Source organism: Colletotrichum aenigma (genome assembly GCF_013390185.1).
Source record: "Colletotrichum aenigma strain Cg56 chromosome Unknown KSG_Cg56_contig07, whole genome shotgun sequence".
Lineage (NCBI taxonomy): Eukaryota > Fungi > Ascomycota > Sordariomycetes > Glomerellales > Glomerellaceae > Colletotrichum > Colletotrichum aenigma.
The window spans coordinates 4,099,808-4,114,083 of NW_023500913.1; the positions used below are offsets into that span (position 1 = coordinate 4,099,808).

A 14,276-nucleotide genomic window follows, 5' to 3' on the forward strand; every position below is an offset into this window, starting at 1 on the left:
CATTCACTTGGCGACGTCCAATCCCATGGGGGCCACCACACCAACAGAGTTGACGAGAACGGATTTCGAGTGGGAGGCCAAGTCCGCCTTGCCACCGGAAGTGCCGTTCTGAGGAGGATAGGATAGTGCTGGTTCGTCGAGCAACATGAAGCATCTGTTCTTTACAGACTTTACGAGACAGATGACAGCCATCTTGTTTTTCCCCCTCTTCCTCTTCTCAAGTCAGCGAGGTGTGGTGTTGACTCGATCAGTCTGGCCTGACCTCTCTGTCCAATGAGCCTTGGCGCCGTTCTTCTTCATGATCGCCAAATGGCTCTTGCGCCCTCCCGGGCAAAATCTCCGACTGGGCATTTGCGGCAGACAAACCGCGAACCCCCCTGATGACTCCATCTGGGTCTCAACCTCTCCCATCCTTGTCGTGCTCACATAATGCTTCGTCTATGATCCTCCCCAGGCGCCCCAGGTCTTCCATCCACACTGACCCCCATGCTTTGCTCGATACCCTCAGTCCCCAAGCCATCCCATTGGCCGTGAGGCTCTGCTCGTCTTTTCTTAGAACCATGATTAGCTAAAGAATTCTGCTTTGTCTGCTTTGCTTAAACCAGCTCCCCTGCCACCCACGCCTTGGCGTTGCAACACATTGTTCTTGGCCGCGACATCTCGTCTGCTTCGAACGCATCCATCACGACTCCCCAAGCTCGGAGATGCGCCTGATCTCTCCCAAGAACCCCTCACCCATGACTCTCTTCAGACCAATATTTCGTCCAACGCGCCAAGCACAGTCTCAATTGTTCCATCTTCAGCCACATCTTTCTGCTTGCGGGCATTTGATATAAGTCCTTCCACCTTCCTGTTCGTCCTCCCACGTTTCCGGGCCGGTGAACTATTTCCGATCTCTGTCGCGTTATCTCTCCCCCATCTCACCTAATCAACCTTCTCTTCTTTTCCTTTTGTATCAGCGAATGGTCGGACGCCTTTGGAAGGCCCACCACTCGATCACTTTCCTTTAGTGGCGGCCACCCACACTACTACTCACGTCACCATTATTTCGCCTTTGTATCTTGCCGTCTTTTCTTAGTGCGCGTGTTGCTCTCTTCGTCCACTCGAGCTAGTCTTTAGTATCCACGACTTCAACAACACCGCCATAATGCAGTATTCGGTCATTTTCTTCTTCGTCGCTTCTTTCCTGTCTGCCTGTGTCTTCGCCTTGCCGACTGCTAGCTCAGCGGAAGGCGGAGCGGTGGACAGGAACTCACGGTATCCCGCTCGGGGCGTCAGACGCCTGGAGACTCGTCAACAAGCCGGAGCCAGCCAAGGTGCGAACAACACCGCCGCCGGTCGCAATGGTGTCTCGGATGCTCAGGTCATGAACGCCGTCATGTCCTGGATGCAGGATACCGGCAAGGTCACGAAGTTCCTGAACAGCGCCACCTCCTTCACTGGCGCCGAGTTCACCAAGCAAGCTACGATTGCGCTCAACGCAGAGATTGACGAGCTCAACCACAAGATGGTCCTCGACGCTGCGCTCACGGGCATGGACATGGTCGCGCAAGCCAACAACGTTCTCGCTACCCAAGGCACCTTCCAGCAAGTCGTCGACACCCTGCAGTCAATGGTTACCAACGGTCCCGACACCGCGCAAAAGGACGTCAACTCCATCAACAACAACCGCTGCGTCAATGTCCTTCCCAACATCGACATGTACTTCGCTGCCGCTGGTATGCCGCAGATTCAGGCTGTTCGTCCTACCGGATGCTTGGAGGTTGAGGGCGCAAACGTGACTCCCGCTGTCCCCCCCCCTGGTGGTGGCAACAACGCCGGCAACAACGGCGGTGCTGCTCCTGCTGCTCCTCAAGTTACCAACCGCCCGGCCGCGCAACCCGCCATCAACAACCAGAACCAGGGCAACAACAACGGTAACTCGAACCAGAACCAGAACCAAAATCAAAACCAGGGTAACAACAATGGCAACGCCAACCAGAACCAGAACCAGGGCAACAACGGCAACGCCAACCAGAACCAGAACCAGGGCAACAATGGCAACCAGCCCCAGAACCAGAGCAATGGTAATGGAAACGACAACACCGGCAACACCAACACTGGCAACACTGGCAACGCGAACACCAACACCAACACCAGCAACCAGAACCAGAACCAGGGCACAGATGGTCAGGGCAACATTGGCAAGGGTATTGGAAATGGCAACAACGGTGGAAACCAAAACCAGAACCAAAACCAGAACCAAAACCAGGGTAACAACGGCAACGCGAACACCAACGCCAACCAGAACCAGAATCAGAACCAGGGCAATAATGGCAACCAAAATCAGGGCACTGGCAATCGCAATCAGAGTCAGAATCAGGGTAACAACAACAGTGGCCAGACTCAGAACACTGGAAACCAGAATTCTGGCAACAACAATGGTTTGCAACCTGCTACTCTGGGCAGCAACGGCAACAACGGCAATCGAGGCGGTAACGCCAACGCCGGACAGCGCCCTCAACAACAACAGCAGTCTCAAAGCCAGCCTCTTCAGCCTGCCCAGTTGGGATCGCCAAGGCCTGCGAACAACTAAGGCCACCAGCATGCCAAGAGTGGCAGTCTGCCTGACAGGTAGCTGCCCACGCAAACCCCGGGGTCCGAGACCAGAACCTCCTTACGCCTGCGGGATTGGCAAGGCAGCCCAATACCCCCCACTCTTCGAAACTCTCGAATCCCGACTTACGCCCTCTTCAGACTTGCTTACCAAGGTCCTTCAACATATTCGACGGCAGGAACATTGACTGGGTGACACGTGTGGCGGGCCCTACAGGGCTAGTGTTACTGTGTTGGATGGTGTGTGTTTGTCTCTCTGTAAGTTGAGTTGAAGTGTCTCGGTTTCTGCATTTGGTGGGTGTGAGCAGGGGAGGGTCTTCGGCGCCTGGTGCGAATCGGTATTAGTTTGAAGGCCAGGTAAAACGTTTGGTCAAAAAATATTATTCCCTGTAACATATCATCCCGTTCTTCTCACAAAGCATTTAGAGCATTGCTGGTCTTCCATAATTGTCTGTATTAATCCCTGTTGTCGATCGGGTGGGGGGGATTGGTCGAACGAGTCACATACTTGTACATAATTGGGCAGTCTTAATTGAATCCGTGCTCGAAACTCTTCACAAAGTTGCGCCATCCTTGGAATGTTTGGAATGGAATATCATGAAACGAAACGTCACCTTCTTTTCCCCTTGCCATCCAGGGGTCCCGCTTGTCGCGCCTGGCTGGAGCCACATAGAGCCGCTTGGATCCCTCGGCCGAAGACCCTCTATCATTCGTAGATCGGCTTCCCCCATCGTCCTCGGAGAGTTGCGATTGGTTCCCTCGTCCGGACCAGGGTCGCCTTCCACAGTTTCGGGACGAAGAGAGGGGAACCATGATTGTTCCAGAATTGATGGTGGGCGATAGAGCCTGGGAAGGCTGAGCCCTCCCTCTCTTTGCGCTAAAGTCTTGTTCGCCCCTGGATTGATCTTTTGGTTTGTGTCACCTGACCGTCTGTCGTTCGAGGGCTCGTCACAAAATGTGACACTGTCAACTTGCCATTCGCGTCGAGCAGAAGAACACCCTTTCTCTGCCCCCAGCGTGTCTCGTACAGCCCGATTCCCGACTCGGGTCATTCGTACCTGCGACGCCGTTCAGAGTAACATCTGTCCCTGGACTGCCATTGGGCCCCCTCATGAAATGAGACATGACAAGCACGAACGCATGATGCAGTTCTGACAGTTAACGATAAAAATTGTCAATTCGCGAACCGGTCCGATTGCCTTTCTTCTTGGAATATACACGGCTTTGAAGTGTCAACAGCTTGGCGCCTTCTAGTCCCGGGCGGCTATCGTCCATACGGGATTTGCTCCGAGAGGACTTCGGCGATGGCCATCGTCTCGGCTCCGGTGGGCACCACGTAGGATCTGCGCTATTGCGGGTCTTCGGCACCTCGGATAAGCTCCAGTTCTCTGACGATCATGTTGTGGTTCGTTTCGATAATCAACCGAGTCTGTGGGATATATCTCGGCGCGTGTATCTGACCGATAAGCTTAAGCCAAGTTACCCCTTTCGGCAGATCATGTTGTTCAATAAGAGCAAGGGAAGGTAAATCCCCCGGATTACCGACGACCTATGCCGTTCGACGGGAGCCTCAAAAGTTGTTTTGTGTTAGTCACGATTTCGTAGATCACTCAAGGGCCTGGTGGTTTCAATGCATTGCATTGAATATAAAAGGCCAAGAGCATCTTCGTATGCCACGCGGAGATGCGCATCTCCGCGAAGGCGGATCGCAAGCCTCGCTCAGAAGAGACAGCTTCCGAAGTCTGTATCAAGATATCATGTCAGGCCGTCGGTAGCATCATATCCTAGGCGGGATCGGAAGTGCACGTTGACCTGTTTGATCTGCAGGACACGAGCCACGGAACATTGACGAGAAAAAAACCATTATCCTTGTCAGGTTATTGTTCTCGTAAGTGTATGTATGATCCCTCCTTGACCACATTCCGCTTCGACTGTCTGCAGATTCAAAGACCAGAGGACTGCAAGGTCCTTCAACATAATGAGCCCTAGAGTGAGGGTGTCTACTTGTGTCTTGTATCCTGATTGACATCGGCAACTGCCGATTTTCATACCCGAGGAGCGCAGAGTTTCTCCCAATTATCGCAGCACATTGCGCCTCATTAGTGCCGGTGGGAGAAACATATCTTGCAAAACCTACCAATGTTTTTGTTTTCTTTCTCTACGTATACGTGCAAAATTCTACGGCTACGTTACCGGTTGCGTTCGATCAAGCATAGTCTTGGTGCGCGCCTGGGATACCCTCCATAACACATTGCTGGTGCTCCGAAACGTTCACTCGCAGATGCGCCAAACCTCAGTCTGTCCAAGTTCAAGATAAGTGTAGTGTTACCACTCCTAAGGTGGGCTGCTGCAGCAACAGAGAGAAGTATTCGGCATGCTACTCATCGGGCCTTAAATGAACAGAAATGTGGAAATAAGTTGATGTTGGCTACTTGCCGAGCTTCAACATGTCGTCTCGCAGCTCCGAAAAGCCCTGCTCGCTCTTCATTCACAGCACTTGGTCACAATTCAAGGCCAACCAAATCCTGTTCGGTGAGTAGCAATGGATGTTTTTACATCGATGAAATCATCAGGAAACGGACCCCAGAATTTCATATTAGACAAAGACGTTATTCAAAAATGGGGAATGAGGAACACTACTTATTCGTAGCTTGCATCTGTCCAGTCACACACGACTACGCTGTCAAACTTAGTCTACGCACCACCAATTAATTAACACCAATTAGTTGTAACTTTGGGTTTCACGGTTGAGAGTTTGGCAGTCACAGCTACGTCTCTAATCTAGATCTTGAAAAGACATCAGATTTTGCCCATCTTCCAACAAGCAGTCTGAAGGTGACGCGTTTTTCAACATTTTCGACCGCGTTCGCCTTCGATGTGTCACACTTTCATTAACCAAAGTAGTCAGCGAATCAGACATCGTCAAACATTTCGGCGTCGGCCGAAATGTGGGGGCAAAACGAGCGGAAGTGGGACTGCCAGCTTTGGCCAAGAGAAATTCGCGATGGCGCTCGCTCAGTTGAAAACCCACAAGTTTCAGCCCACTCATCGCATATGTCATCACGACTGCGCGCTCTCAGAGTTGTGCTCATCTCCCACCCAATTGAAGCCACGAGACCCGGGCTGAAAGCTTCCTGCCTGAAACTTTGCCAAATCGTACCTGACGCGATAAGCCGCAGTGCACCGCCTGCTTGAGTCCCCCACCACCGAGGATGTTGAGGGTGTCGGAAAGGACAGGGAAGGTTACCCCTGAAGCCACTTCAAAACACCAGCCACAGTATGTCTTCACCCAACCCTCACTTTGTGACGGATGATCTAATTGGGCTGCTATGTAGCAAGTAAGCTATCTCCGCTACACTCTCCGACGCTACGGTAATTGACCCTATGGAGATGCTGTGCCAATGGGCAGGCAACTTGTCAAAGGTGCAGATGTCTCCAACTGCGGTTGCGTCGTCAAGCATCGGCAATGCCGCCGCCAGTCAACTGGGACATCTCGGGAACACCGTCAGAAAGGGCCATGTTCCATCATGTACGCAAGTGCACAGTTGCCGGCTTCGGGACCATCGCGTTTCTGGAGAAGCTATGGAGCAGTTACATTATCCCTCTAGGATACTATTCCGACTCAGTTAAACACGCCCTGATAGCTCTGGGATGTGCACATCGAGGCTTCATAGGCGACTACACAGGAGACCACCAGGTTGCGGATGCACAAACATACTATATGATGGCATCTCAACAATTTACCAAGGCCATGAACTTCACGGCCCTAGATATGGAAAAGCTTTCGCCTACCACTCTTAGGACGTCGCTCGTTTCTTGTTTGATTTTCATCTGCCTGGAAATCATGCAAGGACGCTACGACAAAGCTTTGCAACACCTTAGGTCCGGCTCAAGTATCATGATCGCCCTCTCAAAAGCAGCAACCGATGCTCAGGCAGGAGTACCTCTTTCAGCGCACCAAAAGTGTATGGCTGAGACAGTCAAGAACTATTATGATCAGTTATGTGATCTTGGCGATATGTTCACCTGCTTGGGCTCCGATGCTGCCTACTTACTTGAAGAAGGGGAGGTCATTCCGGACCTATCTTACTTCTTCCGGGCGAACAGCAGCACAGATGCTTCCAAGCCATATTCCTCCGCCACCGATGCTCGGTACGATCTCCACCTTGTAGATCAGGCCTTCGGGAAAGCTTTACGCTACAATGTTCGGGGCAGTATACCGATATCTTGGACCTCGTTTTTGAACTTGCCAGAAGGCATGTCACCACTGGGAGATGATGAGCAGTGGGCCGAGGAATGGCTTCACGCTCGCCATCTCTTCGATATCTTCAGTGCTCGGCTTGAGACTTACATTAAGAATCTCAAGTCAAGTCCATCAACGACCAGACAAGAGTTATGGGAAGCGCGGCTAATGGCAGTCATGCAAAAGGACTGGTCGGTAATCATCAAATGCTTAGAGGCTCCGAGCTCACAGCCCCCGGATCGGCAGTATTTCCAAGATCTTCTGGAAGATGCCGAATCGCTGGTGTATGCTGAGGCTGAGCCGATGCAGTATCCAGTCTTTACCCTGGCTGCTGATGTGATCCCGCGGATGAGCCTGATTGCCGGTTTCTCTGGTGAGCTGGATCTGCAGCAAAGGGCCATTTCGCTTCTCTATGCCATGCGAAGGAAAGAAGGCATGTGGGATAGTCGAGAGATTGCGAGTGTGCTGGAGTCTATCCTGCTGGCTAGGGAATGCAGCATCTGGGACATGGAGTACGAGAGGATTTCCCTTCCGCGACTAGCGGGAATGCTGTTATCGCTGAAGCTCTATGACGGTAGCAGCACGTTACCTTTGGCTACGCTGGTAGATCAGGCTAGGTTCTAATTGGGAGACAATCGCCACCTTTGTAACGGGGAACAGCAACCTGAACCTTTCCGTGAGATCGCGGAGATAGTAGCGAACGATCAGTAGACGGTGGCATTTGATAGATAAGCTGACGATCTAGAAAATTAGTGCAACTCAATTCAACAATCCGCTCCCCGAAAACCGGAGCCTGATGAACAGTTCCTGGACTATCTCAACCCCTGCTTATCTCCCCGCACTTGGGCGCCATCAATTTCCCCATCCACGATGCCGTCGATCCAACCTCGCGCAGAAGCCCCACAGTTGAATGGGCAGATTACTACCTCAACTAGGTAGGTCCCGATTGATGCTGATAGTGCCAAATATCTTGGCAGACTCGGCACTTTCAACCCCGACTCTGTCTCCGCTTGACCGCCGGATAATGAGCTCACCTTGCAACGAGGATAAATGAGTTGGAGGAGATGTAACGTCGCTATTTGGAGATGCTGTTGCCCCTCAGTCTCAGTGACATCCGCAACTGCGTTCTGATATGGCCGACGTCAACAGAAGTCGTCATGCTGGTGCAGTATGTGGCCCACTCAGCTTCCCGAGAAGCAACAATCCAAATCCCTGGGCCGTATGCTTGAGCAGTGGTGGCAATCCCCGCTGATATAACCTCGATCTCAGGGATTGGGTTCCAAGTCGCGACGTTATTGACGCGGCATCAAGGACAACTCTTCCATCATGATGCTGGGAAAAGTCGTCGGGCCTCTTGCGGCCTTGATTGCGGCGCTTCCCTTCGTAGATGGCCAGGCCATTCGCTTCAATAATCCAGAGGGCGTGGATATCTGGTGCGGCAAAGCCTACCGCGCGACGTAAGTAATGCAAACAGCAATGCTCGACGACATGCTCATCACCATTCTCCAGAAATTCATCCTTCGACCCGGGTGGCTGGTTCCCGGAACCGGCCGTCTCGCAGGTACCGCTCCTGCGCCTCAAAGTCCGACCCCGATTGAGCATTTATCTCGAAACCGACGACACCGCGAACTTGCTGATCGACGCTGCAATCTCGAATCAAGTCGGGTCACCTCTGCCTCCAGCATTCGGGCAGAACTCCACCAGTGCTGCACCGAAGACACTGAAGATTGAGATTATCTACGGGGAAGATGTCCTGGCGACCGAAGACATAGAATTGGGGTCGGTGGATAACGAGGTGCCGCTTCCTCTGGATACTTTTGCACCCCAGATGGATGCATACAACCTCACCGTGCGCACAACGCTCGACTCGACACACGTCTACGAGGGCTGGACCGATTTCTCCTTCCTCCCCTATCCGGAGGATTACGGTAGTGTAGCACGCATCGATAACCTCTATGGCGGTCTCCTTGCGCAAAGGGGAAAGGATGCTGAATGGGACTTGATCTTCGCGTACACCTACTACAGTCAGTTCTTCTTTTCTTCCACTCAGATCATTCTGCTAATTTCGAGAAGCCCAATGGACTCTCTACTGGAACGAGAGCGTCGATACCCTGAACGAATTTGCAGCGATGGGCTACAACGTTATCCACATCGTGCCTACGGGCAGTCTTGGAGAGATTCCCTTCCCATGGGACGAGTTTGAGCCCTACCTCCAGCGGGCCGATGAACTCGGGATCTACTTCCGCTATGACGTTCTCTGGACATGGCCGAACTTGACAAACATGGTTGATCAGGTTACTCGCCTGCGCATACATCCGTCAATCTTGCTTTGGTACCAGAGCGACGAGGCGGATGGAAAGGCGAACCCGCCCAACTCGACGGGAATCGCGTACGAGCAGATCAAGTCTTTGGACCCGTACCACCCAGTCTCTTTGGCTCTGAACTGCTGGGACTTCTACTACGTGGACTACGCTGCAGGCGCTGATATTGTCATGTCGGACGTGTACCCTGTGGCCATTAATGCGACCTTCTCGCCGGTATACGAAACGGTTTGTAATAAGACCTACGGGTGCTGTGGGTGCGACGACTGTGAAGGTAACTTCGAGGACATTTCCGTCCGGCTGGACGAGTTCTATCGCCGAGATGAGATTCTCGGATGGCAAAAGACGCAGTGGTTCGCGCCTCAGGCTTTTGGCAACGAGACGTTTTGGGCTCGATACCCGACAGCTGACGAAGAGGTCGTGATGACCATGCTCTCGGTGAACCACGGTGCCAAAGGTATCGTGATGTGGAATTACCCCGCCACTGATGAGTTGGAGAACCTCACCATTCGTCTTGCTGGCGTGTTCACAAACACAGCGGCGGTTGACTTACTGCTGGGCACAAAGAGGACGCAGGACCTTGCCGTTGAAGGAGCCCAGAGAGTCGACGCGACGTTGTGGGTGGACAAATCCAAGCCGCAGGCGCTGATCAGCGTTGTGAACCTCAACTATGACGGCATTCCAGGCGAGGTGAAAATTGTTCTTCCTGACGGAGTTGATGTTGGCGAAGTGGGCGAGGTTCTCTGGGGAGATGTGATCTGGGAGTTTGTTGATGGCGGTTTGGTAGCCACGGAGGGCCTGGCAGGGTTGCAAACCTCTGTGATCATTGCGAATCTTCTATAGTTGAACTTGACCTAGTTGACTGTTGATGTCAGAGGATGCCATCAAAGTCGTAACAAGGAAACGGCTGAATTCGGCTGCAACCTTGCAACCTGAAGTGATTCAAGTGAACATTCGAGCAAGAGCTTTTTTTCACAAAATCATGACAGAGAACCCAAAGCATTTCCGTAGCAGACGTCACTTAGTGGAGTCTATACGCGTATGGCCGGCTTGCCCCCCGTATTTGGACCCACTCGTCCCGCGTATACCGGCGGCCCCGCCCCGAGTGAGTTTTCGGATGGCCATACGATAAATTGACCATTCAGACTATTGCCATAGCCCCCCAGCCGTACGTATGTAGCCGCTCGCCCTTGCTTATTCCGTAGATGAAGACATGGGATAATGCCCACGTGCCCCCGCCGTCATTTCGGACTTCGGGTAGATCATCAACGTTCACGGGATGCCGCAGAAGCGACCACCCCAATTCTCGCAAGATCTCTCGGCACTAGGAATATCTGCTGATCAGCCGAGGAAAGCTTGGAAATCCGGGGGTGGTGGGGGGGAGGATATAAAGTGGTTGAGGCAACGTCAGCCATTCTTTCCCTTTCTTGTCATTCATTCCACTTCGAGTCAACAACTCCCAGGATGCTGTTCGAAACATCGTTCGTTGGCGCCGTCTGTCTCAGTCTCGCTCATGCCATTCCAACACAAGATCAAGCTCGGTTCGGAAATCATGTCAGATTATTTGAGACTAAGAACTTTGGTCTCATGGGCCGGCAGTCTGAAGTACCACCGCCACCCGAGCCAGAACCTATCACCGTCACCGAGCTGCCCCTGCCACCAGTGACAGCAGACACCGGGGTTGGCGGCTGTACTAAAGAAATTAATCCTCGGAGAACAGGATGCATTGGCAAATCCACCGGCCTTCAGTCAGGAGACTTTCTACCCGATGACCTTCACGTCGTAGCAGCGGTGAACTTCACCGGTGCCCCTGCTCTCCCTGACCCTGCGAGCATCTACACCGGACTACAGTTGATCATCGTCAAAGTCGATAACACCATATTTGCTAATGGCGATGCCTGGAAGTGCATAACCTGTGGAGTTCCTGAAGGCAATTTCGTCGGCCGCAGCGAGCTGCTCGATTACCCGCAAATCTTTAGCGATGGCAAGCGTTTGCTTGCAGGACCCAATATCATCGAGTGCGAAGACGATCTCACAAGCGAGGATTGTACCCCTGATAAGGTTCTCATATACCCTATCCGATGGAATACTGCCGCCGATGGGTCTGGAATTGGCGGCAGAATCAGAGAACTTCGCATCCATCCGGACGACAAGCACTTGGGATGGAGCTCTATTACGGTCAGGAGTGGCAAGGTGGACCAGTACGGGTATGTTGGAAGGCTCGAGTTCAACCCGAAACCATCCACAGGCGTGCCACTGGCACCTCGTTATGATCTCACGAACGTCAACGTTCTCTTCAACGTCAATGAGCCACAACCCATCGAGATCGACCCCGAGGATAGCACCCAGCTTCGGATTAACCCTGAAGCTATTGTTGTCGGCGAGCTTCGCGGATTCAGCGGGACTGGCAAGGAGGTCACATTCATTGGCTATCCTATTGAGTCGTCTAACATTGACGTGATGGCCGCCGACTTCACCACCGGAAAGGTTCGGAGGCTTACAGCTCACCCCGAGTATACCGACCCTGTCGATATATCCCCGGACGACAAGTGGACTGTCGCCATGGACACACGCGGCACTGGTAGGCAGATGTTCATGGCCGGGCTTCGGGGCATACCACCTCTGACGGACCTGGTGAGCAGTAGCGCCACATCTTCAACCAGAAACAACGGCCAGCGTCGCTTCTTTCAGCCTTGGCTTATCGATGGCTTTGGGGATCGGGGATCATACTTTGGCCAGAAGCTCAACGCAGAAGGAGACGGTATTCCTGGCGGTGGCGCCATCAACGATCCGGAATGGAACGGCCGCGCCGACCCGAGATGGTCCAATGATGGCACTCGTGTTGTCTACTGGCAAGCCCTTACCACATCTCCGGACTGTGGTGGCACGAACCCTCTTCCATGCTATGAATCCACTGCCCCGGGAGGCCGAACTGAGCGAATGATGCTGGCACATCTCACTAGCCGCAAGCCTCAAAGTCGGACGCCAGTGGAATACTTGCCCGACACCATCCCGTGGGCCACACCATACGTCCCTGGCAACCCTCCGCCTGCAAGACCGTTGCCGCTGAATGGGACCTTCACACTCAAGGGCAAGGCCGGAGGTTGGGCGAACATCACTATCACGCCAAAGAGCGATGGGACTTTGCCAGAATCTGTGACAGTAGAGTACCATGACTTTTCTGACGATGGTATCAACGTACTAGTTGGAACCGAGAAGGTCACGGCAAGGAATCCGACACCAACGCTGGAGCAGGTGGACTGGTTTTCCGATCTCATTCAGACAGGGCCTAACAATGGCACCAAGAAGACTAGCCCGGACGGATTTCATCTTTCGATTGATATTATGACCAACATTTTCGACGCTAATGGAACCTTGACAACCACTATCAATGGCGAGGAATGGCATCAGCCGGCGAACGGTACTTGAGTCAGAGGTTGAGTCGTGTGATCTTACTTAGAGAAGCCTGTTAGGTAAAGTATGTACATGAATGCTAAAAGAGATGAAGACACGTCCTACTATGAGAAGCTCTAATTGCTCCCGTTGCTACTTGCTACACCCAACCCTGTCATTCCGTCAAAGTAACGAGCCTTTGCCTCATGCGGTTGTTGTGAGTATTTGTGAGGGCAAGCTGCCATCATGGGTTGCAGGGGTAGTTGGGCGAATCTCCATAGTACTGACGGCCCTTGTTTAGGTTCGCGGTCGCCTCCTCCGCACTGCAGACCGGGATGCGGATGAGGCCGCCCCTGCGAATATCCATCCTTGAGCCTTTGTATTCGTCGGCGACGGACTTGTCTTTGATGTCCGGCGCCCCCACTGTAGCATCCATCACGTTCTTTCTGCCGTTCTTCTCAAACGTATTGACCGCACTGTCAGAGTCAGTCTTGCTCTATAAGTGTATGGGTAGGCCGGCGTCGTAGAGGCCGACTCCATCAGTGAAGGCTCTACTACTCTAGGCTGGAACTCACCCAATAATGAGGTCGTCCACTGTGACGCCTCCCCACTTGTCCAAGTCGCCATCCTGAAGTTGGCCGATGCCATCCAGTATGTCGAGAGTCCATTTGTGGGTCGGGTTGCACCCGCCGCCATCCCCTGGATAGCTCGGGCCGCATGAGCCTTGCGGGCCGTCTCGTACACCCGCTAGGATGTATGAGTGTCCATTGGGACATCCCCAACCGACGTTGTACTGCTTTGGCTCCTCAGTGAAGTAATCGCGCGCATCGATCTCACAGCTATTGCCAAAATCGACGACAACGGGCGCGGGACGGTTGGCGGTCCAGGCGGCGGGGATGGCGGCCGCATAGAAGGCCCGCTCAATGTTTTTCTCCTGTTTCCAGCTTGCTGTATATCCGTCGTACTCCTCTGCTCGCCTTCTACTGGTCTGTCCTCCCTTGATCATCTTGCCTTCCGAGATGAGATCAGTAAGAATCCTGATGTTGTTTTCTTCTCCGAGGAAGAGCGTCTTGAGTAACTGGTTCGTCTGCGATTTCCAGCTTGTGATGATTGTGTCGTAGATTGCATTGAACGATACCTCAGCTCGGTCGTCCGAGGCCTTACTCAGTGCGTCCTTGGCAATCGAGGCACCGGCATTCACAATATTGGAAGTTGCCGCCTCCCATGCATTTGCTTTGCCAGGACTCTGGAAGAAAACCTTTGTCATGAAGGCTGTCAGATTATCAGCAAAAGCTCCAGAGACAAACTTATTTGAAAATGGAGCGACAGCTCAAATTACCTCCTCCAAAGAAACGTGCTGCTGCTGTGTTGATAGGGATAGGAATCAACGTCAACAGGAGGTTGAAAAGGTCCGTTCCATCGTCCCTTTTTGGGGCAAAGGTGGCGATGAAGTTTTCATGGTCGCCTTTTAAATCGTTTCCGGCATTGATGAGGGCATTGTAGTAGTTCTTGATCATCTTCAAAGCAAGACTCGTCAGCATTCAACCTGGCGCGAATGGTATAGCATAATTCTTGCGAACGCTCGGACCCTTCCAAATCAACTTAGCCGGTGGAGCGAAGCTATCGAATTCCAGACTTCGTAGCTTGCGGCCCCCGTGTGCAACTCAGGCTCATCATTGGCGCTGTTGTGTGTGACACAATCCTTGGAGCTTTCGCAGTTAGTC

At 52.7% G+C, this 14,276-nt stretch overlaps 4 protein-coding genes across 4 annotated transcripts; all 4 read left to right on the top strand.

Moving 5' to 3' along the window:
• Positions 1-1,147: 1,147 nt before the first annotated feature.
• CGCA056_v011378 (uncharacterized protein) lies at positions 1,148-2,575 on the top strand (the record flags this gene model as incomplete). The annotated part of the gene is made up of 1 exon (XM_037326624.1): positions 1,148-2,575. The coding sequence occupies one exon, from the start codon at positions 1,148-1,150 to the stop codon at positions 2,573-2,575; it is 1,428 nt and encodes a 475-aa protein (XP_037175610.1).
• A 3,486-nt stretch (positions 2,576-6,061) lies between these two features.
• On the top strand, positions 6,062-7,462 carry CGCA056_v011379 (uncharacterized protein; the record flags this gene model as incomplete). The annotated part of the gene is made up of 1 exon (XM_037326625.1): positions 6,062-7,462. One exon carries the CDS (start codon positions 6,062-6,064, stop codon positions 7,460-7,462), a length of 1,401 nt encoding a protein of 466 aa, XP_037175608.1.
• A 702-nt stretch (positions 7,463-8,164) lies between these two features.
• Positions 8,165-10,002, top strand: CGCA056_v011380 (uncharacterized protein; the record flags this gene model as incomplete). The annotated part of the gene is made up of 3 exons (XM_037326626.1): positions 8,165-8,295; positions 8,348-8,862; positions 8,912-10,002. 3 exons carry the CDS (start codon positions 8,165-8,167, stop codon positions 10,000-10,002), a joined length of 1,737 nt encoding a protein of 578 aa, XP_037175314.1.
• Positions 10,003-10,623: 621 nt separating this feature from the next.
• On the top strand, positions 10,624-12,588 carry CGCA056_v011381 (uncharacterized protein; the record flags this gene model as incomplete). The annotated part of the gene is made up of 1 exon (XM_037326627.1): positions 10,624-12,588. The coding sequence occupies one exon, from the start codon at positions 10,624-10,626 to the stop codon at positions 12,586-12,588; it is 1,965 nt and encodes a 654-aa protein (XP_037175315.1).
• Positions 12,589-14,276: the final 1,688 nt, after the last annotated feature.